Source organism: Mustela lutreola, chromosome 9 (assembly GCF_030435805.1).
Source record: "Mustela lutreola isolate mMusLut2 chromosome 9, mMusLut2.pri, whole genome shotgun sequence".
Classification (NCBI taxonomy): domain Eukaryota; kingdom Metazoa; phylum Chordata; class Mammalia; order Carnivora; family Mustelidae; genus Mustela; species Mustela lutreola.
The window spans coordinates 513,646-536,661 of record NC_081298.1 but is presented as its reverse complement, the minus strand read 5'-3'; the positions used below and the strand labels follow the sequence as shown (position 1 = coordinate 536,661).

Here is a 23,016-nt window from a genome sequence, read left to right as displayed (position 1 = left end):
CCTACCGGGGGGAGAGGAATGGCGATGGAGGCCCACACCAGGACTGGGCCAGAGTCTCCTAGGAGGGAGCACTCCTGAGAGGAGGACCCACGGCCCTCTAGAGCACGGCCCTGGTGCAGAACGCCCGCTCCCCTGGACTCCAGCTGGGACACATCCCACCCTCCCGCTGCCCAGTCCAGCCACAGGCAATGGCTAACCCTCCCAGGCCAGTCCAAGCTGCCCACTGCAGGCCAGGTGATCTCAGAGGACCCCTACGCACTACTCCAAAGCATTCCACTGCCCAAGGGGCTCCCACGACTGACCCAGAGGGCCTCCTCCCACCAAAGGCCTGGCAGCCGGTGTCACCTTGGCCTGTCAGCGGCAGGGAGCGGGCTCAGAGGACGGGCCGAAGTACAAGGTGCTCACAGGACAAGCCAGCATAAGGACCCACATGTTCCTGCTACCACCACGGGATTTATTGAGGCTGTCACCACATCTAAGAGGGCCACCAACGGGGGACCCAGCCACTGCCTGGCCTGGTGCCTGAACCGAGGGACTGTGTGCCACGCCGTGGTGGCTCCTTGATGGAGAGCCTGCGCAGGACTGGACAGCTCGGAGCGGAAAGAGAAGCAGGAGTTGGGGGTGCAGGGGAGGGAGGGAGGGTGCGGGGACCAAAGTTGCATCTAGACGAAGTGGGACAAGACGAAACCAGAGCCCGCATGTGCTGATGTCGCCTCTCAGGATCCAGGCGCCGGTGGCCCACAGCCCCTTAGCCAGACATCTCCTCTCGCTGCTCCTTGTTCCTGCGTACCTCGGCCGCGTGCAGCTCCTGCGAGGACGGTAGGGGTGGGTGGGCGGAGCCCCGCGTACGCGGCGGGGGGGGGGGGGCTGGCCCTTCCCCCACATCCAGGCCTCAGGGACCCTCCTAAGTGCGACCCACGAGGGCACCTTAACGACCAGGCCGGAGGAGCAACAGAGAACAGGGGGAGGCCCACGTCCTCCCCTCACAGCGCGTCCCGAGTGCCGAGGCCGCTCTCAGTGCGGCAGGGGTCGCACCCGGACGAGAGGGAGAGCCGCGACTCCGGGGACATTCCTCGGGCAAGCTCTGGGTGCCCCCCCTGTCCCTCCCGGTGGGCTGCAGCCGAGGCCACGCCGAGGGGGCTCCGGCCGAGGCGGGGGGCCTCGCCTCACTCAGGGCTGCTCCCCGCAGGACCGGGAGCGGCCGGGCTACTGGCGCGGCGGGAGGGCCCGCCAAGGAGGGGGCTGCTAGGGCTGCCCTGGCGCCCCCGCCTAACGCAGCGCCACCCCGCGTCTTTCGGGGCACTTCTGAGCAGCGGCTCCCGGCCGTGTCCCCTCACCCCCCGCAACGAGATTGCACCCGGGCCTCGGGTGAGGCCCGAGGCGTCCAGCAGAGGCAGGCCCAGCCCCTCCTTCCTGCTGCCCGGGCACCGCCCCGCCCCGCCCCGCCCCGCCCCGCCCCGCCCCGCCCGGGTGGATCCCCGCCCCCTCGGGACCGCCCCTCGGCCTTCGCCCCGCCCCTCCCGAAGCCGGGCGCGCGCGCACCTTCTCGCGCAGGCGCTCGCGCAGCGCCGCCAGGTGCGCCTCGCGGATCTCCTTGCTGAGCTCCATCTTGTAGTTGAGCTTCTCCTCGGCCTGGCGGCTGAAGTTGTTGTTCTCCTCCAGCGCCTTGTGCAGCACCTCGCGCTCGTGCTCGCGCCGCTCGGCCAGCTGCTTCAGCACCTGCGCCTCCTGCGTCTGCGCGGGCGGCCGGGGGCGCGGTGGGCGGCGGCCCGGTCCCCAGCCCCCGGTCCCCGGCCCTCGGTCCCCTGTCCCCGGCCCCCCGCCGGCCCCCCGCCGGCCCGGCCTCCCCGCGCGCGGTCTGGGCTCCGCCCAGCGCCCGTCACCCCGCCCTGCTGCCCGCCCGACGCGCGCCCTCCGGGAGCTCAGGTCTCCACGGCCCCGCCGACGGTCAGGGTGTTCACCGGCTCTCGGTTTGCCTGGACTTCTGGCCTTCGGCCCCGCAAGGTCCGCGGGCGCGCCCGGAGAACCCCCGGCCCCAGACACACCGGCAGCTGCTCACCCCTTCCGTCCGTCCTCGCCGGCGGAGCCCACCCTCCCGCTAGGCGAAGGCCGTCCCGCCGCCCACGCCCGGGGTGCGCTCAGGGAATGTTGGAGGAGCAAATTCAAAAGTTAGGGGCCGTCACGGAACCCGCACGGCCTCCTCGAACGTCTGCCCGCTGAGCACAAAGCAGGTGCTTGATCCGCACCGTGTCCTGAGTTCCCTGAGGTGTGGGGGCGGTGGGAGGGTCCCCAGGGCTGCTGGAGAAGGGACTAGTTGGAGCGAAGAGACTGGGACAGCCGGTGCGGCCGCACTGTCCACCCTACTGGAGGAGGGGGCGCCTGGAGCCCCGGGGAGAGGTGCGGGTCCGAGCGCAAGGGCTGTCCCCTCCTGCAGAAGGCTGCTTGGCCCACCCACATGCCAGTCACTGCTCGTTAACCCTAGGAGGCCTGGGTCCCCAGATTTCACTGGGACATGCTCTAAGGGATTTGGGGCCAGTACCCCTGCCCAGTGGGCTTGGACACCAGGACTACATGCTGGGAGTATTTTGTGTGTCCGTCTCCATGGGGCTGGTGTGAGGGGAAGGGACAGGGAGGGACCCTTCGGCCATGCCGCCCTTCTCCCAGGGGCCCTCTGAGCTCCCAGCAGGTGTGGGCTTGCAGCCCTCAACACATGAGAGTCCCTTTCTTCTCTATCCTGGAGCTGGATGACAGCCCAGACTCACATCCCAGGGCCCTTTCCTGGCCATGGCCAAGGACAGCCCTTCCAACAGTTACCTGGTCCCTGCCCCCTCCAGCTGCCTGGTCCCTGCCCCCTCCAGCTGCCTGGTCCCTGCCCTCTCCAGCTGGGAACCCTTCACCTTCTTGTCCCTTCTGATGCCCCAAGTGGACGTCCAGGGAGCTATGACGCCCTCTCCGCTCCGCCAACAGCCAAGCAGAGGCTTGGAGCATCCTGTGCCTTGAGGGCACTGTCTGTGCCTTCTGCCCGGCCACCTTGATCAGGATCTGGGGCAGGGGGGGCCTCACCTTCCTTCGTTCCTCAGCTGCTTCCAGCCGCTTCTGCAGCTCCTCCAGGGAGGTGTCCTTCCTCTTGGGGGGAGAGGAGAGCACTGGGCTCTCGGGGGACAGGTCAGAAGGGGACTTGAGGATGACCTCGAAGCTCTGGCCAGAGGCCCTCTTGTCCAGCTGCTTCACCTCCATATCTGCAAGACCAGATGGGGCTTCAGGAGTCTGAGGGGCCATGTTCCCAGGACACATTCAAATTGAGGGCTAAGGGAGGGAGCATGGCTGCTCATGTGGGACCCCCAGGCCTGAGCCTCCAAGTCTGCCTCTCATCAGAGGCTCCCTCTCCAGAAGCCGGCTGAGCTGAGGTGGGGGCGGGGTGGGTTGGAGAAGCCGTGGGAGCAAAGAGCAAGGAAAGGAGGAGGCAGGCACTGACCAAGCAGGAGCGGACAGCAGCCCAGGGCACACTCACCCCCATACTGGTAGATGGTGTTGGGGTGCGGCTGTGAGTAGAAACAGGAGCAGATGAGCGACAGCACTGACAGTTCCTTCATCTTCTCCTTGTAAGCTGTGGGCAGGAGACCAGCATGAGAGGGCGCCGTGGCTGCCTCCAGACCTTGCCTCCCCGGCTGCCTCCCTCTTCCTCCCCAGTACACCCCATGCTGTGCCTCTCTGGAAGCCTGTGTTAGCTTCTCCCTTTTCTGTTCTCTTGCCTCTGGACATCTCTCCTCCCCGTCCCAGAAGCTGACTTTGTCCCTGGCCACACCTTCCTGTGGGTTGTCCCGCATTGTTCTCCTAGTACCCCCCCCCTCTTTTCAAGATTTTGACACAGAGAGATCACAAGTAGGCAGAGAGGCCAGCAGAGAGAGAGAGAGAGGCAGAGAGGCCGGCAGAGAGAGAGAGAACCCCCCCGATGTGGGGTTCGATCCCAGGACCCTGAGATCACAACCTGAGCCGAAGGCAGAGGCTTCCCCCACTGGGCCCCATGCGCCCCTGCCACCTTTCTTCTCTTGGCACTTCTATCTCATTCCTCTGCATCACTGTGTGTTTGTCTGTCTCTGTTCATCCTCCTGTCTTCCTGGCTCGGTTCTCTCTCTCTCTCTCTCTCCATGTCTCTGTGACCCTGTCATTGTGCATCTTCCTGGCCCTCCCAGTACTTCTCCCAACTTCCTCCACTTTCCCTCTCGCAGATACTAACCAGCACACTCACGACTGGGCCAGCACAGATGCAGGCAGCCCTTGGTCTGTACACTTGGGGGAAGCCATCACACGTCCTCCCGTGTGGCGTCCCCCACCCCTTCGCCGCCATCTACCCTGATAGCAGCAACACAGCTACCCCAGGTGACACCAGGCAGTCACCAGGCACACACTCCCGGTCCCTCTAGAGCCAAAGGGTGGGGAGCTGTCCGTTCAGCACCAAAGCCCGCCCTCTAGCCTTGCAGAGCCCCCACAGCAGGTGCCCCCTGGTGCCCAACCAGAAAAGGAGGTAAGCTTGTCTGCTGAGGCCCTGAGCCCTGTCAGGGGAAGGGGAGAAGCCCACGGTCAGAATCACAATAACTGAGCTATCTGTGGTCTACTCACGAAAAGCCAGGCCCCTAGGTAGACACGCTGGCCCAGTGTCTCACTAATGTTTAACAGTCTTCCAGCCCAAGACTGTCTCTAGGCTCCACTGAGATGACACTGGGCCCAAGTGGCTGGGTGACTTGCCCAAAGCCCCTCAAGTGGAATCCCAGGTGGTCTGTGTGCTTTACACCACTCCAAAATGTCCTGGAGACTAGGAGACTCAGGGACCCACCTCCCGGCTCCCGAGCTGGAGAAGCTGGTACAGGTCTCCAGAGGGACACTCCAGAGAGGGAGTCTGGCTTCCATGAAGCGGCCTTCCAAGGAGTAGACATGAATGCGGGCAAGAAAGCTCCTCACTGGGGCACCTGGGGGGCTCAGTCAGTGAAGCGGCTGCCTCGGCTCAGGTTGTGATCCTGGGGTCCTGGGATAAAGCCGCACATTGGGCTCCCTGCTCAGTGGGGAGTCTGCTTCTCCCTCTCCCTCTGCTGCTTCCACCCCACCCCGGGTCGTGCTCTCTAGCTTTATGTGACTGAAAGAGACAGAGAGCACAAGCAGGGGGGGGGGCACTCAGGTGCCCCTATAAATAAAGTCTTAAAAAAAAGGAAGAAACTTCCTGATCAAATTTCACACAAAATAGTGTTTTAAATTGAGCTAATGTGAACTTGGGGAAAATGCTGTTGTAGGAACAGGGCACAGGACAGAAATTACCAGGCCCTTGTCTGAGAGAGCAGCTCATGGCAAGCAGGGTTTCCTCACAACCAGAGGAGAGAATGATGGTATTTGGTCCAAATGTCCTGATGACCCAGGCTCTTCAGGAGAGAGCCCAAGAGACAGTGAAGGGAGCACACAAAGGGACCCTGAGCAGCAGCAAGAAGAGCCTTTAAGGGGTGTGTGGGGGCGCCTGGGGGGCTCAGTCGTTAAGTGTCTGCCTTCAGCTTCGGTCATGACCCCAGGGTCCTGGGATGGAGCCCCGCATCGGGCTCTCTGCTCCGCGGGAAGCCTGCTTCTCCCTCTCCCACTCTCCCTGCTTGTGGTCCCTCTCTCGCTGTGTCTCTGTCAAGTAAATGAATAAAATCTTTTAAAAAGGGGGTGGACATGGAGGGGAAGCAAGCAGAGATCTATGCCTTGGTCACCAGCTTGGTCACCGGCTCCAGGAGGCTGGGAGGGAAGTGGGCCAGATGCGGCCGCTTCCGAGGGGATTTTGGCTTCCTTTTTTTTTACAAGCATAATTATTTGTGCAATACTTGTGCTATTAAAAGTTTATTTATTTATTTATTAGACTCATAGAGGTTTTTAAAAGTTTTTTGAAGATTTCCTTTGAGAGATTGCGAAAACGAGTGGGGGGAGGGGCAGAGACCGAAGCAGGCTCACCGCTGAGCAGGGAGCCCAAGGGAGGCTTGATTCCAGGACCCTGAGACCACGACCTGGGCCCGAGACAGACACTTCACCGAGGGAGCCCCCCAGGGGCCCTAAGAGGTCAGTTTAAAAAGGAGGCAGAGGCACAGCTCACACTACATGTGCTGGGGAGCTGGAGGGCGCGAGACCAGGCAAAACCAGCTCTTCTGAAGCAGCAGACCAGGAGGTATTTGGTCTTTGGAAAGCTGGGGAAAGGAGAGCCCAGTGTTCAGAGGAGGGGCAGGAGGGGAGCCAGAGGGGGTCTGGGTCGGGGCGGGGGGCACACCTGGATCCTGGGAGAGGCCAGGAAGGAAGGGGCTTGGTCTAACCTCACCACCACCCACCTCCCTGGCAACAGACACTGCCTCCCTGGCCTTCCGGGCAGCCCTTCCTCACCACAGGTGGAAACCTCCAAATGGGTTTACCATGCATGCCAGCAGCTTGGGTTGGGGCCTCGCAGCTGCTTCAGCTCCTCTCTGCCTTGAACCTGACGTTTTCCCAGGAATGACCTGCACCTTCATTACAGAGAAAGAAGTCTGCAGGCAAGGTCAGGGAGCTCCCTTCCAGCCGGTCACCTCAGCATGAAGGGAGGCTGGTCGCAATTCAGAGGCAGCACGTGGAGCTTGGGCAGGTGTGAGCACTGCACTGTTAGCACAGAGGGGAGAAGGACGGGGGAGGGGTGGTGGAGACTGAAGTCAGAACTCTCTGAGGGCATGGACCAGCCCCGGGCACCAGTGTCCAGCTAGGAAGTGAGGGCCTGACTGTGTCCTGCGGGTGGCAGTGGGGTGTGGCTTGGTGTCTAATGGTCACGGAGACTCCCCAGGCTGGTTTCTCCCGGGCTGATGGCCCATGAGGCCCTTCCTTCCCAGAAGACTCACCCTAAGTAGGCAAGTGGGAAGGGGCAGTCCCCCAGAAGGGGCTTGGGAGTAAGACGTGCTGTGTGGTCTGGCTGCAGGTTGGAGGGGACTGGGCCGCAGGTGGGGACATTGGCAAGTTTGCAGAGAGTTAACAAGGGGAAGCCCACACATGGGGCTGCAGAGCAGGGCTGGGCCCAGCAGCTCCTTACACAGGAAGTTGGTCATACCTGTGTCCTCGAAGCTGGACGGGCTTAAAGGTTATGTCTCATCCAGAGGGAAGAGGTTGAGGCTCAGATCCATCTAGGCCCTTCTCCACAGACAGAGCTCAAGCCCCTCCACAGCTTGGAGGCTGTTTCTCCCTCTCACCAGGACCTCTCTCTTCCTTCCCCATCACTGACTTTGGAGAGTTATTAAAAGCAAATCTCTGGGGGCACCTGGGTGGCTCAGTGGGTTAAGCCGCTGCTTTCAGCTCAGGTCATGATCCCGGGGTCCTGGGATTGAGCCCCGCATTGGGCTCTCTGCTCAGTGGGGAGCCTGCCTCCCCCTGCCTCTCTGCCTACTTGTGATCTCTGTCTGTCAAATAAATAAATAAATAATCTTAAAAAAAAAAAATCTCTGGGGGTGCCTGGGTGGCTCAGTGGGTTAAGCCGCTGCCTTCGGCTCAGGGCATGATCTCAGGGTCCTGGGATCGAGTCCCGCATCGGGCTCTCTGCTCAGTGGGGAGCCTGCCTCCCCCTGCCTCTCTGCCTACTTGTGATCCCTCTCTCTGTCAAATAAATAAATAAAATCTTAAAAAAAAAATCTCTGGCATGAACTGGATTCCTTTCATCTTCCTCTTCCTCTTCGTATTAAATATTATATACTCAAAAACACACATTGGCTTTCTGGATGCTTAGATCCTAGGTGAGCATGAGTTAGAAAGCACCCAATTGGCCTACAGTGGAATGGTAACCATAACAGGGCACCCGCGAGGTGGGCACATTCCATTCAGACTCCCAACTGACCCTCAAGACCAGCCAGCCCTTGTCCGAGTCATTTCTACTGAGCAAAGAGAGAGAGAGAGACAGTGTGTGAGAGAGCAAGGAGCCTGCTCAGAGTCACACCGCATGACAGGATGGGAGCCTGGTCCTGAGCCCCAGCTCTGACGACACTTTCCTATTGGGCGTCTCACGGTGGTGGGGGTGGGAGGGTGTTTATCGAGAATTGGGAGGGCAGGGCACCCACAGATGCCCACCCATCCCTAAAAGGATCTTGGAGGGTGCTGCTAGTTGCTTCCTGACAGACGGAGCTCACTGCCACCCAGGCTACCCCTCTCACTAGTCAGACTCCCAGCACAGCAGAGCTAGCCGCCAGATCCACCTCTCTGGGGAGGAAATCCTGGGGAATGTGGCTGCAGAAGTGACGCTGCCCGGCATGGACTGGGCACCCAGTTCTTGTGAGGCACTGGGCCAAGCACGTTTCCTGAAATACCTTGTTCATTTCTCAGAACAGGGGGTGCCACCACATTCACCCCATCTACACGAGGCCCGGAGAGCTTAGGTAGCAGGGCCAAGCCCTCTCACTCAACGGAGCTGTATAAGGAGACAAAAGTGTGTGCAGTGCTGAGTGTCTGGGAAGGTCACCAAGAGACAGACACATCCCCCCAGCCGAGTGACATCGCCTGACAGCGGACGCTCAAGGGAAAGGTGGTGGGAAAGTCGACAGAGGAAGAGAAAGCTGAGGTCAATCTTGTGGTGACTACAAGGTCATAGCGGATGATGGGTCTTCCCTTGGGAACCCTTCCCCAGTCCCCAAGACCAAACGAAGCCCACCAGTGGGGCAGACATGCCACTGAGGCGCGGAGCACCAGGGGCTGCTCCAATCAGAGACATTTGTTAACACAGAAGTCATAGCTGGGATTCACTTAAACGGATCTTGGCCACAGTTACCAGTGCGCTCACCCACCTATGGAACTGTAATGAAGGTGAGCACAGGCACACACAGGTGGGCTGTACTCTCCCCGGGGTGGCCCCAGCCGTAAAACAGGAAAGGCCCATCCCTGTGTGACTCTGGCCTGGGGCAATTCTCCAGCTGGCTCCCGGCACATCAGTGAGGCTGCGGCCGTGCTGGACGTCACTGACTGCACTCACGGTTTCCCTTTTCACGTCAGCAGCAACCTGGACACCCAGAAAAACCCTGGGACCGAGCATGGGTCAGCAGTGCCCCAAAGACTGGCAAATAAGGGAGGGCTCGTGTAAGGGGGCTCTGAGGTCAGTGCACCTGTGCCCACTCTGGTGGCCATCAGCACTGTGATTTCGGCTGCACCATTTCACCCCCTAATGTGTCTGCTTCCCAGTCAGATGGAGGGCAAGAATGAGACCCGCTGAGTAAGGCTTTTTCTAGAGAGAAAAGGCTGAGGGCATCTCCCACCAGTGGCTGCTCCTTGTCCCCCGCTGGGGCACAGACCCTGAGCCCGGGGCCCGAAGTCCCACCTCAGCGGGGAACTGGGCTAGCACTCTGGCTGTGGGAAGGACCCTCAGCTCCTGCCCAAAGCTGAGCCCAGTATCTCTGAGGAGATCCACAGGAGAGGACAAAGGGCAGATGAAGCCAGGTCGACAAGCCCCTCACGGACTAGACTGCACGCAGGAGGGGTGTGGGCAGTGACGCACGTGGTCCCTCCTAGACAGGAGCAGAAGTCACCTGGGGCCTGGAATCCGGATGGCCTGAGAGGCTGGTCAGGGCACACACGAGTGCGTGCAGCTCTGCCAACTGTATGTCCACTCCAGAGAGAATCCAGCTAGCTAGGGAGAGGGGACCCCCAAGAAGGGAGAGGAGGGTCGGCTGGGAGTGGAGTTCTGGGTCCAGGAGGAAATGGGGTGGAGGTGGGGGAGCCGCTGCCCAGATGTCCCTGGCGACAGGTGGTGCAGTGATGCGGCTGGTCCCTGGGGCAGCCAGACAGGGCAGAGTGGTCCTCGGGGAAGCCAGCCCCATGTCCTCCCGTCCAGGGTCCCCTGCAGCTCTCTCGCAGCCAGTAACTGCCCCGTGTCCACCCCTCCACAGAGCGGCACTGAAGCCAGCCGGGAGGGAGGGAGGAGGGTCGCAGCTTTGGGTGCAGGGGATCTGCAGCTTGGGAGGCGGGGCGGTAGGGGAGGGAGGGACGGACCCCTCCTTGCTGGGAGGGCTTGAAAACTGCAGCGGCAGCGGCCCCTCCTCTATCCAAACCCCGTTGCGCATAGGGCGGTGGCTTTTTCGACCAGAGCACCAGCGGGCGGCACCATGTCGCAGAGTGGTCTCCAAGCCCAAAGCATCGAGGCGGAGTGGAGGGACGACCACGCTAGACGCGGGTGCGGCTCCCCTCGCTCCCCGCTGGGCTTCTCCTCCCACGCCCTTGCACAGCGTCCCTCCAGTCCCCAGGGCGCTCCATTGGCGCAGACAGGGCCTGGCCCGCCAGCCCTGGGCTAGGGCTCAGGCTCCTGCAAAGGGTCCTACTCTCCAGCCTCCCACCCCCGTGAAGGCGAGGTCTGACCAGGGTCTGCAGTAGACAGGCGCCTCAGGGGACGCTGTCTGCACCCCGCCCCCCCCGGCGGGCGCGCCCACCTGGGGGTACGGACCGCACCGGGGCCCTTGGAGCCACCCTGCCACAGTAGCGCCTGGCCTGGCACAGCGGCCATGGAAGGGGCAATGCACCCTCACCCAGGGTGCTTGCGTGGGCGCGGCCCCTGCCCATTGGCCCAGGCCAGCTGCCACCGTGCAGCAATCCTTGCCCTGGGTACCAGGTGTTCCCAACCCGTTGGCCCTGAACCCCAGCTCCTGTGGGTTTGGCTGGGCCGCACCCTGCACCCTTGCAGAGCGTCAAGTCTGAGATGTGAAAACAGAGTCCGCCACCGACCCCAGCTTCGGGCGAGGCGAGACAATGGCCTCAGCTCAGTCCCGGCTGCCCCAGGATGTCCGCGTCCCCGGCGCCTACCGGAAAGGGTGCTGGCCATGGTGCTGGCGGCGGTGGCGGCTGCGGAAGGCCGAGGAGGCTCGGGCGGCGGCGGCTGGAGCTGCAGTCGGCGAATGCTGCAGTGCTGGAGAGGGGAGGGAGCGAGGGCGGGCGGGAGGCGGGCACCGAGAGGGGGGGGAGGGGGAGCGAGAGTGTGAGAGCGAGTGAGAGAGCGAGAGCGCCGTGCGCCGGAGCAAGAGTGTGTGCGAGGACTGGGGGGCTGTGGGAGGGGCTTGCAGCCGTCAGAGGGAGGGGAGGGCACGGTGGGAGGGCAGAGACCAGCCTGGGACCTGGGGTGGGACACTGCAGCCCACGCCCATGCACTCCCTGCTTACCTCTTGGGACTCGCTGCCCCAGCTTGGCTTTGTGCAGGCTTGGGGGTATGTGGAGACATGCCCCATTCCCCAGGGTCCGCACGGCCGGAGAGGAGAGGCCCCCACATCAGGCTGGGGCTGGAGAGCTCTTCATTAAAGCCTCTGAAGCCTGGGAGGGGCGTTCTGTGCGCCCAGGTCCGTGCTGAGGGGAAAGCACGTCATAGACAGTGGGGTAGGAACTGGTCGGGAAGGCCTCCAAGGAGCACCCCAAAGGACGAGTCAATTCTGGGGCAGAACAAGATGATAAATGAGATGGTGAGGCCTGGGACAAAGGCTTTGAAGTGAAATAGAGATGAGTTCCGACCCCAGCTCTGAGACCCACTTGCTGTGCGACTGGGAGCAGGTTTCTGACTTCTCCGTGGCTCTGTTTCTCTGGGCAAGATACAGCCATAACGCCCGTCTCCAGGTGAGGAGAGAGAGTTGGTGAGTGTGCAGGGGTCATGACTCCCTCCTCTCTGGGCCTGGAGAGCAGGTTGATATCCCCCGTGGGAGAGCTTTGCAGATGGTGGGCCCTTTTCCTGCAGTGACCCTCTCTCTCACTCTGGCCTTGGGAAGTGAAATGGACCGAGCGTCATTTCCATTTAAGGGACAGAACCACAGAGGTCAAGAGAAATGCTTGCTCCGTAAGCAACTAGGTCCTTGGGCCAGGACTAAAACTGGGAAACCTCAGGAGCCTGCAGGGGGTGAGGGAGGCCCAGAAAGGGGCGAGACCCGGACAGACTTAAGGATCCGAGTCCAGCTGGAGCAGGCCCAGATGTGGAGGTCCGGGTGCGCCCATGGCGGGCGTGGGGCTGGTTGACATCTGTTCTGTGGCCCACACAGGGCCTGCCCCACCGCAGGTGACCCACAGACCTGCAGGAACAGACTCTCAATCCGGATTTGTTGACCGGGCCGAGGTCCCTGTGTCTGCTGAGCGGGGCTGCGTGTGGTCAGCCTCGGTGTCCGTTTCCTCGCACTTTCACACTTGGGTCCAGTGGCCTTGCTAAGCTACAACGGACGGCAGGCTGGGCAGCCCCGCGCGTGAGGGCGGCCGGCAGCGCGGGGCCCGGCTCCGGCTCTGACCCCGGGGGCCCCGGCTCCGGCTCTGACCCCGGGGGCCCCGGCTCCGGCTCTGACCCCGCGGGCCCCGGCTCTGACCCCGGGGGCCCCGAGCCTTGGGTCCTGCCTCATCGTCCCGGCCTTCTCCGCTCTCGGACGGCGGCCGCCGGGGACGCGGGCGGCGCTCCTGGCTGCGGGAAGGCCGCCGGCCGCCCACCCGTCCTTCTGAGAAGCGGGGACGTGCGAGGACGCCTCTCGGGGGCCGTTCGGGGGACACGCGTGTCCACGCCTCCGGCCGGCCCTCCGCGAGCGCGCGGCCGGCTGGGCTCGGCCAGACCCGGTGTCCGGCGGCGCGGGCGGCGGGGCGGGCGCGGGGCCGGCGCAGACCCCGCACGCTGCCCGCGACCGCCGCGGACCCGGCCGAGGAGCCCTTCGCGGGGGAGGCGGAACGGGAACCCCGGCGGCCCGGGCCCGGGGCGGGGCGTGGATCGCAGGTACCGCGGGCGCGGCGTCGGGGAGGACACGGCTCGCAGCCCGGGTTTCCGCCCGCGGGCTCGGGGTCCGCGGGAGCGGCGGGGTGCGGCCCGGAACGGAGCGCGCGGGCCCGCTGCGGCGGAACGGTTTCCGCCCGGAACCACGCGCCGCGGACCGGAACTGGGGGCGGAAGTGCAGCGCGGTCAGGGACGACGGCCCGTCTTAGCCCGACCAGTCCGAGCTGGCTGGCGGCCACGGGGACGCGGCGGCCTCGGCTGAACTGCGGACCGTCCCCGGGCGGCCCCGGCAGCGGAGGGCCGTCCGCGGAGATAAGTGAGTCGTGAGGCGCAGAGACTCCGGAACCGGCTCTTTCGCCCGCGCGCGCCTCCCCGGACTGCAGCTCCCGGCAGGCCCCGCGCCGCCTCGGGCCCGCGCGCCGGTCTCTCTGCCGCGCTGCATTCTGGGGCCGGTGGTTTTCCAGGGCCCGTGGGCGGGGCCCCGCGCTGCGCCGAGCGGGTCTCCGGGCGGGGGGTCTGCGGGCGGGGGGTCTCCGGGCGGGGGGTCTCGGCGGGGGTCGGGGGGATCTCCCAGCGGGGCAGGGATCCGGGGGGTCCGGGTCGAGCGGGGGGCGGGGGTCCGGCCGAGTGGGGTGGAGGGGCCGTCAGTGTTGGGGTGAACGGTCCGCCGGCCCCAGTGCCCAGGGCGCGCCAGGCCGGGGATCCGACCTGCGGACGCTCTGCTGCAGGTAAGCGAACTGCTGCCCGCAGAGCGCGTGGGGCCGGGCACGCCTCGCCTCGCGCGGGAAGGAGCCGCTTCGGGCCCGAGAGCTCGGCAGGGCCCACCTGCAGGTCTTCCTGCCCCCAGACTCCTCACCTTAGGGTGTCGCAGGCGTGCCCTGCTCGTGCGCGGGGGACTGCGCGGCTGGTGGCGTGGCCCGGGACTCGGGAGAGGCTGCCCACACGCTTGTCCCCATCTGTGCCATAGGGCTTCCTGGGGACAGTGGCCTGTCGCAGCGCCGCGGGCTGGCCTCGCCGACCTGCAGTGGCTGAGGCTCCCAGACGTCTGGAGGAGAGTTGGTCTCCCACACTCACACAGCCCGTGTGCCCGCCAGCCTCTGGGCCCTCCTGCGAGCAGGCCGGCATGCCCAAGATAGCCCTGAGGGGTGTGACCGTGGACTTCCCTTTCCAGCCGTACCCGTGCCAGGAGGAGTACATGAGCAGGGTCCTGGAGTGTCTGCAGAAGGTACGGCGGCCGTGGGCGCGCGCGTGCCCTGGGACGGGTCCTCACGGGACCACCGTCCGCCTTCCGCTCCCTCCTGCTGAGCCCCGTGGGGTCACAGGCCTCCTTCCGGACACAGGACGGGTCACAAATGGCGCCGGCGTTCTAGGGGAGATGACAGACAAGTAGAACAGCTGTTGCGCTGAAGGAGAGTTGGGGGCCGTAGGCCGGGAGCACCTTGAGGTCTCTCTGAGGAGGTGGCGTTTGAGCCGAGGCCGAGTGTGGGGGGCAGCCAGCGTTTGAGGGTCCGGAAGTAGTGTTTGCACGTGGAGGGCTAGCCGGTGCCTAATCCTCATTTTGGAGGTCTGTAAAGCTCAGGAATGTGCCGGAAGGCAGGAGTGCAGGTAGCTGTCCGTGGCTTCCTTAGCGTGTCATCTCGTGCCCTGACGGAGCTCCCAGCGCCCGCGGGCAGACGCTGCAGCGGCTCCCGGCGGCTGTGTGCGCGCAGACTGGACTCCTGCGGGGAGGAGCCCGGTGCCCGTTCCCGGGAGCCGGCAGCACAGTCTGGCCGCTTCGCCCTGAGTCTCCCCGGGCTTGTTGCCCAGGCTCCCGCGTGAGGTGTACGTAGGTCATCAGGTTCCGCTCGGCAGAACTTTGTGTCCAAAGTTACAGAACAGCACCGTGTCGGCAGCCGCCTAACGGGTCAGCGCGCCGTACGTTAGGCTGAGAAACACTGTTGAGTCCCGAGTAATGCCGTGCACATCGTTCGGTGCGGAATTAGCCCGTAGCCGCTGGCTTTCGGGGGACAGTGGACGCGTGTCACATTGCCGGCCGTTCCGCAGGCCTTTTGCCACGTCAGGTGGGCTCCGCCGGAGCAGAGCGGTCCCGCTGCCGGGCTGCCGGCCTGGTCTCGGCGGGCCGTGCGGTCTGCAGTGCTGCTCCCTGCTTTTCCGTGACCTCGTTGCCGACCCCATTCAGAAAGTCAACGGCATCCTGGAGAGCCCCACCGGCACGGGGAAGACGCTGTGCCTGCTCTGCAGCGTGCTGGCCTGGCGGGAGCACCTCCGCGACGCCGTTTCAGCCCGCAGGATTGCTGAGAGGGCACCCGGGGAGCTCTTCCTTGATCACACCTTGTCGTCCTGGGGGGCTGCCGCTTCAGACGGGGACACCCCAGGTGAGGCTCCCTTCAGCCCCTCTGGGTCTCCGCAGAGAGGCAGCAGAGGAATAGAGAGGGCTGGTGAGGCCCTGGTGCGGAGCTCGGCGAGGGGCGTGGTAGCCGCGACATTCTCCCTCAGCGGGGGCTGCGAGCCTGGGGGCAGAGCCCTGTGGCCAAACTAGAACTCCGCAGAAAGCCCCTGAGCTCGCTCCCCGCACCGGGCTGAGAGAGCCGAGTGCCCCCGGGTCCACGGCACACCAGAGTGTCGTCCCGTGGGGCCCTGACCCGCGCTGCTTCCTTGTGTCCGGGCAGCTTGCTACGCGGACCTCCCGAAGATCGTTTACGCTTCCAGGACCCACTCGCAGCTCACTCAGGCCATCGGCGAGCTTCGGCACACGTCCTACCGGTGGGTCAGGCGCCGCTCGCCCCTGCCTCTGACTTACGGGGGGCTGGTCTTGACGAGCTGGTGTGATGGTGGCGTTCTGCCTGGAGTCCCCTCTGGACCGCAGAGCCCCCCGTGCTCCGCTGCAGCCCGCCGCACCGCGTGAGGTCAGGCTGTCTGTGCTGCCCGCGCTCCGGAGAAAGCCCTCCCTTCTGGTGCACTGACCTCGGCTTAGCGCCCCAAGCCCCTAGAAGGCGATGTGGTGTCACTTGTGGGTGTGGGTCCCCGTGCGGGCGTGTGAGGGGACAGGAGGCGCTGCCTCGTCCTGGAGCCCGGCAGAGCTGTAGGAGTCCTGGGGTCCTGCGCCCGCCTCCTGTATGGGGGGCACGGAGTCAGCGGGGTCTCCTCCGATCTGCCTGTTTCCCCCACCCCGTCTCCTGGCTCAGGCAGGGCCATGCAGTGGAGAAAGTGCCTCCCAAGCCTGGGGCCCGCTGTGGCCGTGGCCCCTCCCTCTGGCTACCTGGTGCAGGTGTGAGCCCCGTCTCCCCGCACGGCCATGTTCATGCTCTAGATGGCACCGGGGCTCTTGCTCCCTGGTCCTCGGACCCCATCATCTGTCTTCTGCCAGGCCTAGGGTATGCGTGCTGGGCTCCCGGGAGCAGCTGTGCATCCACCCTGAGGTGAAGAAGCAGGAGAGCAGCCACATGCAGGTGGGTTTTGGGGGCGCGTGCCGTTCTCTCTGGTTCTTTCAGAGCCCTTGCCTCTGCCCCCTGGGGAGGGCCCGGTGAAGAGCTGGTGGGGGCTGGAGCAGGGCACAGTCCCTGGCGTGTCCCCTGGCTGGCCCAGCACTCTGCCCTTCCTTGACCATTGTGCTAGCTGGGGCTGCCCCACACCCGCACCGCCCCACACCCGCACCCTTTATGTCCCAGATTCACTTGTGCCGAAAGAAGGTAGCAAGTCGTTCCTGTCATTTCTACAACAACGTAGAAGGTAAGGGGTCCGGGGAAGCCACTCCAGGAGCCGGGTGGGCTTAGAGCGTGTGCTGCCTCCTGGGCCTTGTGGCCTGCTGGCTCTCCGCTTTGGGGCTCCAGACTGGCTCCATTGGTTCAGCGAGGTGAGGGGATGAGGCGGGGTGGTGCTGGGCACCGTCTCCGGACCGTGGACCCGTGCTGGATCGTGTGCAGGAAGGCCAGGGCAGGGAAGGCTGCCGTCTCAGAGGGGCCTGCTGGCCAGGCTAGCCTCGCCGCTGTCTGGGAGCGTGGATTTCAGGGATTCTCTGTCCTGAGAGGTGGGGCTCTCCGGGCCTAAACTGTCTGTGCCAACAGCGGGGTTGATGCTGAGCAGCTCCTCCCCGCCGGGAGTCTGGGATTTGGGCCCCCGCCAGCCAGGGGTGCCCCCATGACCGGCCCCAGCAGACGCCCTGGGTGCCGGGCCTCTGGCGAGCTTTCCGGGAGACAGCATTTCACACGGGGTCTCAGCTCGTTCCGGGGCAGATAGCCGGGAGGGGGTTCTGGATGCTGTGCCTGGTCTCCCAGACCCCTCCGTAGGCTTTTCCTTTTACTGATTTGCCATGTGTCCTTGGGGTGCGATGGGGCACAGCATGGGTGTGGGTCTCCCTGAGTCCGGACAGTCTGCCAGCCTCTGGTGCTGCGGGAGGACCGCCTCCCCTGGAGGTGGCTGAAGTGACTGGCCCAGGGTTGTGACGACAGCTGGCCCTGGCGTAGCTTGATGTGTGTGGCCACCGGTGCCCAGAGACCTTGATTCCTGCTGCACACCTTCCTTCGGCCCAGAGCGGAGGGCTGGCTCCCCTTGCCTCCACGTCTGTCAGGTCTTGCTTTTCCATCGCGCGGCTGCCCCCGCGTCTGAAGGTCCGCTGGAACTAGAAGCTCCGTGGGGTGCTTCTCTGGGCTGTGGTCTCTACATCTCCTAGCGCAGCCCGGCTCTATGGCTCAGGCGTTGTGCTTTGGTGGGGTCGGGTTCCCTCTTCCTTGCCTCAGGGCTGGGACTCAGATCCTGGCACAGGAGTGACAGAGGCCCTTGGGCACTTACAGGGCCCTAATGCTGGGGTTTGGGGTGCCCGGCATGCCAGGGCCGTGTCTGCTCTCAGCAAGCTGGGACGCTCACCTCCCAGCAGTAGGCACCCTGTGCCCTGTCCCCGGAGCTCACCGCTCACCGCCTTCTTGCTGGCTGTGTTGTTTGGTCCGGTGGCACCGGGAACCCTTAGCACAGCAGTGACGAGTGCGTAGGAAGCACCGGGGACTGGCCTGGCCCGCAGTGACCCTGCACGAGAGCAGCCGCCCACCGCTGTGGCCTGGTGGTGGCTCGTGCCCCGCTCCGGGAGGCTGCTGGCTGAGTGGCTCTGCTTTGCTGTGTTTGTGTGAGGCTTGTGGGTGTCAGGAAGCCTCCAAGGCGTTTCCCCCCTGGCTTTGTCCTCCTTCCGTCCCCTGCTCTCCTGGCCCGGTCCCGCTGTCTCATAGGCCTCGGGCCGCACCTGTGGTGCTCGGTGTGGAGTCCTGTCTTTCTGCCCCATTGCAGCTGCCTCTGTCCACATTCTTGGCAAAGGGGTGGGTTGCTGGTACCCTGGTCACTGCGGCCCGAGCCTTTGAGCAACGCTTGGTGGGAACTGCTCCATCCCCTTAAAGCAGCATCTGTGGCTCAGCTCTCTGCTCTCCAGCCCTCACCTGCAGTGCAGTTCCCCGCATCACCCCACACAGGCACAGCCCCACCCCCGCGCTGCCCCACCCCTGCGCCACCGCCCCACCCCCGCGCCGCCCCACTCCGGCACTGCCCTGCTCTTGGACTATTGTCAGCTATACTGTGTGTCCGGTGGGTGATGGAACAGGGGTGGGGGGAGGGTCAGGAGTCCGGAGGAGAGGCGGGAACTGAGGGGCACTTCCCGCTCACAGTGGAGGTGGAGGCAGTGCCGGAGCAGGTGTGTGGCCTCCTGGGCTGCAGCCCCTGCCCCTACCGCGCCCCGTGCATGGCAAAGTGAGGGCCCTGTCGCAGCTGGCTCCAGGCTTCGTTGGTCATGCCCAGGTCCCCAGCCTTCCTGCTCTGTTGGCTCCTGTGCGTCTTTACTGCATCTTAGCCTCCTCTGCCGCCTGCCATGGGATGTGCGGGGCCACCGCTCATGCTGGCCACAACGCCAGCAGCTACGCACCCTTGGGGCGAGTGAGCCGACTCCAGAAGGGGTCCGAGAGGAACCTGTGGGAGGAAGGAGAAGGGTGCGGAGCTCGGTTCTCCTTGGCTTCTGTCTGGGGGCGCAGGCAAAGGGCCGTGCTCGCTGCCTGCAGCATCTGCGTGCTGGGGTCAGCCTGGCTGCAGCCCCTTCACCACGCCCTCCTCTTCAGCCTCCGCCCCCCCAAGGCTGCTGCGTTCGGCCGTCCTGCTGCAGAGCCCGCAGACAGGCTCCTCTGTTGCGGCTGTGCCGTTCAGCGCACAGCTCTTCTCTCCCTGCTGTCCCTAGGGGGCATTTTGGGTTCGGTCACCACCAAGGTCCCCACCAAGATGTGTTCTAGCCTCTGCAGTGAAGGGCGGGGCCCAGGACCTGCCCCAGTGGGGCCAAGAGCCAGGAGCCGGTTTCCACAGGAGGCTGTCCTGGGCCTCCGGACTGTGTGTTCGAGGAGACGAGCCCTGGGCCTCCCAGCCTGGGTGTGGGCTCCTGAGGGGCTGGGTGAAGGCAGCTCTTCAGGGGGTTCTTGGGGGCCCTTCTTAGCTCCTTTCTAGCCCAGGCCCCCGGTGCAGCCGGCAGGGAGTCGTGCTTCTCTCGGGCGGCCATCACGGGTCTGTGAGGCATCGAGTGGGCTCTGCTTCGGGGCTCCCACCTCCCTCCGGCCGGCCTCAGATCTGTCTTCCTGCACTGTTGGCCTTTGCGGGGAGGCGAAGAGAGAAAGCTAATTGTGGCCAGACCGAAGCCTAATTATAGGACAGATGCTTCCAGGCACAGCCTCGAGGGCATCTAGAGACTGGCTGAGGGGCTACACATCCCCCTTTGTTCCCTGGGGTCCCCTGTCCTGTCACTGCTTGGTCTCAGGCCAGCAGCTCCCTCTCGAGGTAGAGAGCCGGGCCCCCGGAGGGTTACTTCAGGTCTGGGGCCCTTCCAAGGTCACTCACAGTCTTAGACCAGGAATTCTCTGGTGAGTCCGTAGGTGGTTGGGTGCCCTAGTCCTGCCTGGAGGAAGGGTCACTGCCTGGGTGTTCCTCTGGGGTCTGCGGGGACTCATTGGGCCTGAGGACGTGTCTTTGTTCTTGCCTGTGTCCTCAGAGAAGAGCCTGGAGCAGGAGCTAGCTACCACCATCCTGGACATTGAGGACCTGGTCAGAAGTGGGAATAAGCATAGGTAAGACCCCTGCAGCCAGACAGCAGCCGCCCGTCCGTCCTTCTGGAACAGGTTCTGCCATGACAAGGCTGGGCCCGCCACTTCCTTTGCTTTGCTCCCTTGACTAATCGTAAAATTAATGGTGGTTTGGTGTGAAAATAGTGGTTTTGAATACCAGGGCAGCAGGGAAGCTGTCCCTGCTGCCAAGGTGACCACAGCGCTGCCGGGCAGCCCCGGCTTCCTGACGGACTTGCTTCGGCTTCCAGCAGCCAGTGGGCACGGCGCCAGCCTTCTCCACTCGTCTGGTTTCCACAGAACTCGCGTGCTTTTCCGATTTTTGTGTCGATATCTAATCGCTTCAGGACGTTGGGTTGTGCAAAGACAGGACTGGGCGTTTTCTTTCTGATTGCCGTGTTCTCTACCCAGGAATAGGATTGGGGTTTTTTGTTTATGTTGATTCTTTAACAGGTGATCCGCTGCCGTGGTTGAAAACTGGTGGCGTGAACCGTCACGCAGTGAGCCCTTCTGCAGCCCCCAGGCCCCGGCTCCCGTCTGAGCCCCCGTGCAGCACGGGGCTCCTTCCTCTTGCTTGCCTGTCAGAGGGCGCGGCGTGCAGCCTGGCCGCCGCCCAGCGGGAGCCCCACCGAGGGCCTGGACCTCCCCCATGGCTCCAGCATGTGCCTCCCTCCCCTCCGCAGCCTGTGCCCGTACTACCTGTCTCGGAACCTGAAGCAGCAAGCCGACATCGTCTTCATGCCATACAACTACTTGTTGGACGCCAAGGTGAGGTCTTGGCCCCTGCAGCTGACGATTGTTGGTATCGGGTGGCGTCCCTGGGCTCATGCAGGACTGCAGAGCCTCAGTGGTTCAGTGTCTGCAGAGCTGCAGGCGTGTGTGCAAGGCCTCCGCCTCCCTCCCTGCCCTAGGGACAGCTGTCACCAGCATGGGGCCGGGGGCTGCCATTCCAGGCTCTCTGGGAGTGGGCGGGCTGATGGAGTGAGGCAGCCCAGTGGCTGCATCCGAGGCCAGTCCCTGGCCTTGTCCTGGCGGCTCGGCTTGTCTCTTTCCAGGTGGGCCCAGTGAGGTAGCCCTGAGCGTGTGGTCCGGGCCTCCCTTGCAGCCGTCTCTTGAGATGCACGTGTCCACCCATCCTCGCACACCCCCCGTGCTCGAATGCGGGCCTCACGCCCCATGTGTGCGGCGGCTTGGCCTTCGTGTTGCCACGGCAGGGTGGACGACGCGTCGCCGCCCGGGGCCTTACTGGTCCAGCACGACCGTGGTGTGGGCAGTTAGCCAGCGCGGGCGGTGCAGGTGCTCAGCGGCGGGAGTGGAGAGGAGCAGAGCCCGGGGCTGGGGTTGGCGCCCTAAGGCAGGGATGTCTCCGAGGAAGGGCAGCCTTTAGAGGCCATGAAGAGAGCAGGAGGAAGCGGAGCGTGGGCACGGTGAGGGCGGCTCTAAAGCAGTCCGGACCCTGCGCAGAGCGTGGGGCGCACTGGTGCCTGGCCGCCACCCCAGCATGGTGCCCTGGGCCTGACGATGCGATCATCTGGCGGACCTGGAATGGCCGAGGGCGGAAGGGAGCAAGGTAGCCACGACAGAGGCTGGAGGTGGGGGCTGCAGGACGGGCTGCAGTGCACAGACCAAGCTGCTGGCCACGGTCACACGGCAGTGCCACCGAGACACGCCCCCACGGGTTGCAGTTGGTTTTCAGAAAGCTTGCTTAGATATTTTCAGCGGGGAAAGGAAAGGTTTGGGACTTTTTTCTCTAAAAATTGGTGCTGGAATCGGATGTCTGTTTGGAAGAGAATGAATTTCAGCAGTTCTCTGACGCTGCACAACCCGGATGGAAGAGCCGGCCGCACAGAGCTCCTCCAGGACAGAGCCGGGAGGTGGGCCTGGTCTCGCTCACACAGACCACGCGCCGACCCCAGAGAACTCCACGTTGGAGTCGCCACGATCGGAAGCCTTGACTTCTAAGAGGAGGGGAAAATTAAGAAAATGGCAGCGAGTCACCAAGGGAGAGTTTTCCTGGTACTGTGGACTGCGCCCGATTCTGGGTGGCGTCTCTGTCACTCGACCGGCCATCCCCGAGGAAGGTAGCTGCGGCGGCCAAGTCAGCCCGTGTGTGGAGAGTGTGCAGCACTGCTGGTCTGGAGAAAATGCAGGTTCAAGCCACAGGGGGTTGGCCTTGTGCTCCCACCAGAGTGTCCGGAAGGAGGCCGGTGACCACTGTCCACCGAGGACGCAGGGCCATGCTGGGCTCCTCTGCTCACCATGTGAGGTGGGGTGCCGCTCCAACAGCACACCCGAGGGGAGCAGCCAGGGCCAGAGCCTTGCTATCTGTGGTCCACACTAAGAACAGCCCCATCCATCGGCAGCAGGTGTCCCAAAAACAGCGCCACGAGCCGTGAGGAGGGCTGAGCTGTGGCCACACATCAGCGACACACGTGGGTCTCCGTGCACACTGCCCATGGGCCGTTGGACGAGCCCTGCTGCCTGACTCTGTTTCCAGGACAGCCCAGGAAAGGCAGAGCTGCTCCCCGCTCACAAGGATGGTCAGAGCCCTCGGGCAGGGGGAGGTGAGCAGGTCTGCTCTCCTCGTGCTGACGGCGCGGTGCTTGCCTTTGTCCAGACCCGCCTGCACATGTAAAACGGACACTGTATTTTTAGGAGAATTGGACCTCAAAAGCAGCTGAAGTAAAGAAATACTGGCGTTGACCCCACCCAGGTCCACCGCAAGTCAGCACCAGCCCAAGCCCTGCTTGGGCCTCCTCCCTCCCGTGGCTGTGTGGCTGCAATCTGTGGGGTCACACGCCCGATCCCTCGGGCTGCGTGTCGCCAGAAGGGACACCTGACGTCCAGCTCAGTGGGTGGGGAGATCCAGGCGGGCGTGGCCTGAGGGGGCATCCCCTGCCGGCCTTGAGCCTTTCGGCCCCAGCCTGGCATCCTTCCCCTCTTGCTGCAGAGTCGCCGAGCCCACGGCATTGACCTGAAGGGGACGGTTGTGATTTTTGATGAAGCTCACAATGTGGTGAGTGCCCAGTGGCTTTCCGCTGCCTCCCCCGTGCCCCTGCAGAGCGCAGTGCAGACCTTTCTGTCCAAGGTCTGGGCAGGATGTGCTGGCCGGCCCTGTGGCCCGTCCCATCCCGAACTCACAGCCCCTGCTTGGTTCTCTTTGTCCCTCGGTGGCCGCCTAACCTGACGCTTGCCCACTGGTGACCACAGCCGGTCCCTCCC

General features: G+C 64.1%; 3 protein-coding genes across 10 annotated transcripts in view; 1 reads left to right on the top strand and 2 right to left on the bottom strand.

Annotated features, from left to right (window-relative positions):
* Positions 1-433: 433 nt before the first annotated feature.
* On the bottom strand, positions 434-10,935 carry STMN3 (stathmin 3). Of its 2 annotated transcripts, none has more exons than XM_059133998.1 (5): positions 10,801-10,935; positions 3,512-3,607; positions 3,064-3,239; positions 1,543-1,734; positions 434-808 (listed from the first exon to the last, which is right to left on the bottom strand). In XM_059133998.1, the coding sequence occupies exons 1-5, from the start codon at positions 10,817-10,819 to the stop codon at positions 749-751; spliced, it is 543 nt and encodes a 180-aa protein (XP_058989981.1). In that variant the 5' UTR covers positions 10,820-10,935; the 3' UTR covers positions 434-748. The 2 variants fall into 2 exon arrangements, with proteins under 2 accessions (XP_058989981.1, XP_058989979.1); XM_059133996.1 differs by lacking the exon at positions 10,801-10,935 and adding an exon at positions 4,835-4,857.
* A 96-nt stretch (positions 10,936-11,031) lies between these two features.
* Positions 11,032-13,846, bottom strand: LOC131807707 (collagen alpha-1(II) chain-like). The gene is made up of 4 exons (XM_059133265.1): positions 13,578-13,846; positions 13,430-13,516; positions 11,515-13,237; positions 11,032-11,417 (listed from the first exon to the last, which is right to left on the bottom strand). Exons 1-3 carry the CDS (start codon positions 13,844-13,846, stop codon positions 12,175-12,177), a joined length of 1,419 nt encoding a protein of 472 aa, XP_058989248.1. The 3' UTR covers positions 11,032-11,417; positions 11,515-12,174.
* Positions 12,710-23,016, top strand: part of RTEL1 (regulator of telomere elongation helicase 1) — a 28,032-nt gene continuing 17,725 nt past the window's right edge. For 3 of the 7 annotated variants that reach the window (XM_059133989.1, XM_059133990.1, XM_059133983.1), the window contains exons 1-9: positions 13,298-13,449; positions 13,689-13,946; positions 14,901-15,096; positions 15,391-15,484; positions 16,089-16,170; positions 16,390-16,450; positions 19,725-19,800; positions 20,478-20,562; positions 22,745-22,810. In XM_059133989.1, the coding sequence (XP_058989972.1) occupies positions 13,845-13,946; positions 14,901-15,096; positions 15,391-15,484; positions 16,089-16,170; positions 16,390-16,450; positions 19,725-19,800; positions 20,478-20,562; positions 22,745-22,810 (762 nt within the window). In that variant the 5' untranslated portion in view covers positions 13,298-13,449; positions 13,689-13,844. Of the gene's footprint in view, positions 12,725-12,904; positions 13,038-13,297; positions 13,450-13,688; positions 13,947-14,900; positions 15,097-15,390; positions 15,485-16,088; positions 16,171-16,389; positions 16,451-19,724; positions 19,801-20,477; positions 20,563-22,744; positions 22,811-23,016 lie in introns of those variants that run through there. The other 4 variants (XM_059133985.1, XM_059133984.1, XM_059133987.1 and 1 more) reach the window with 4 other exon arrangements.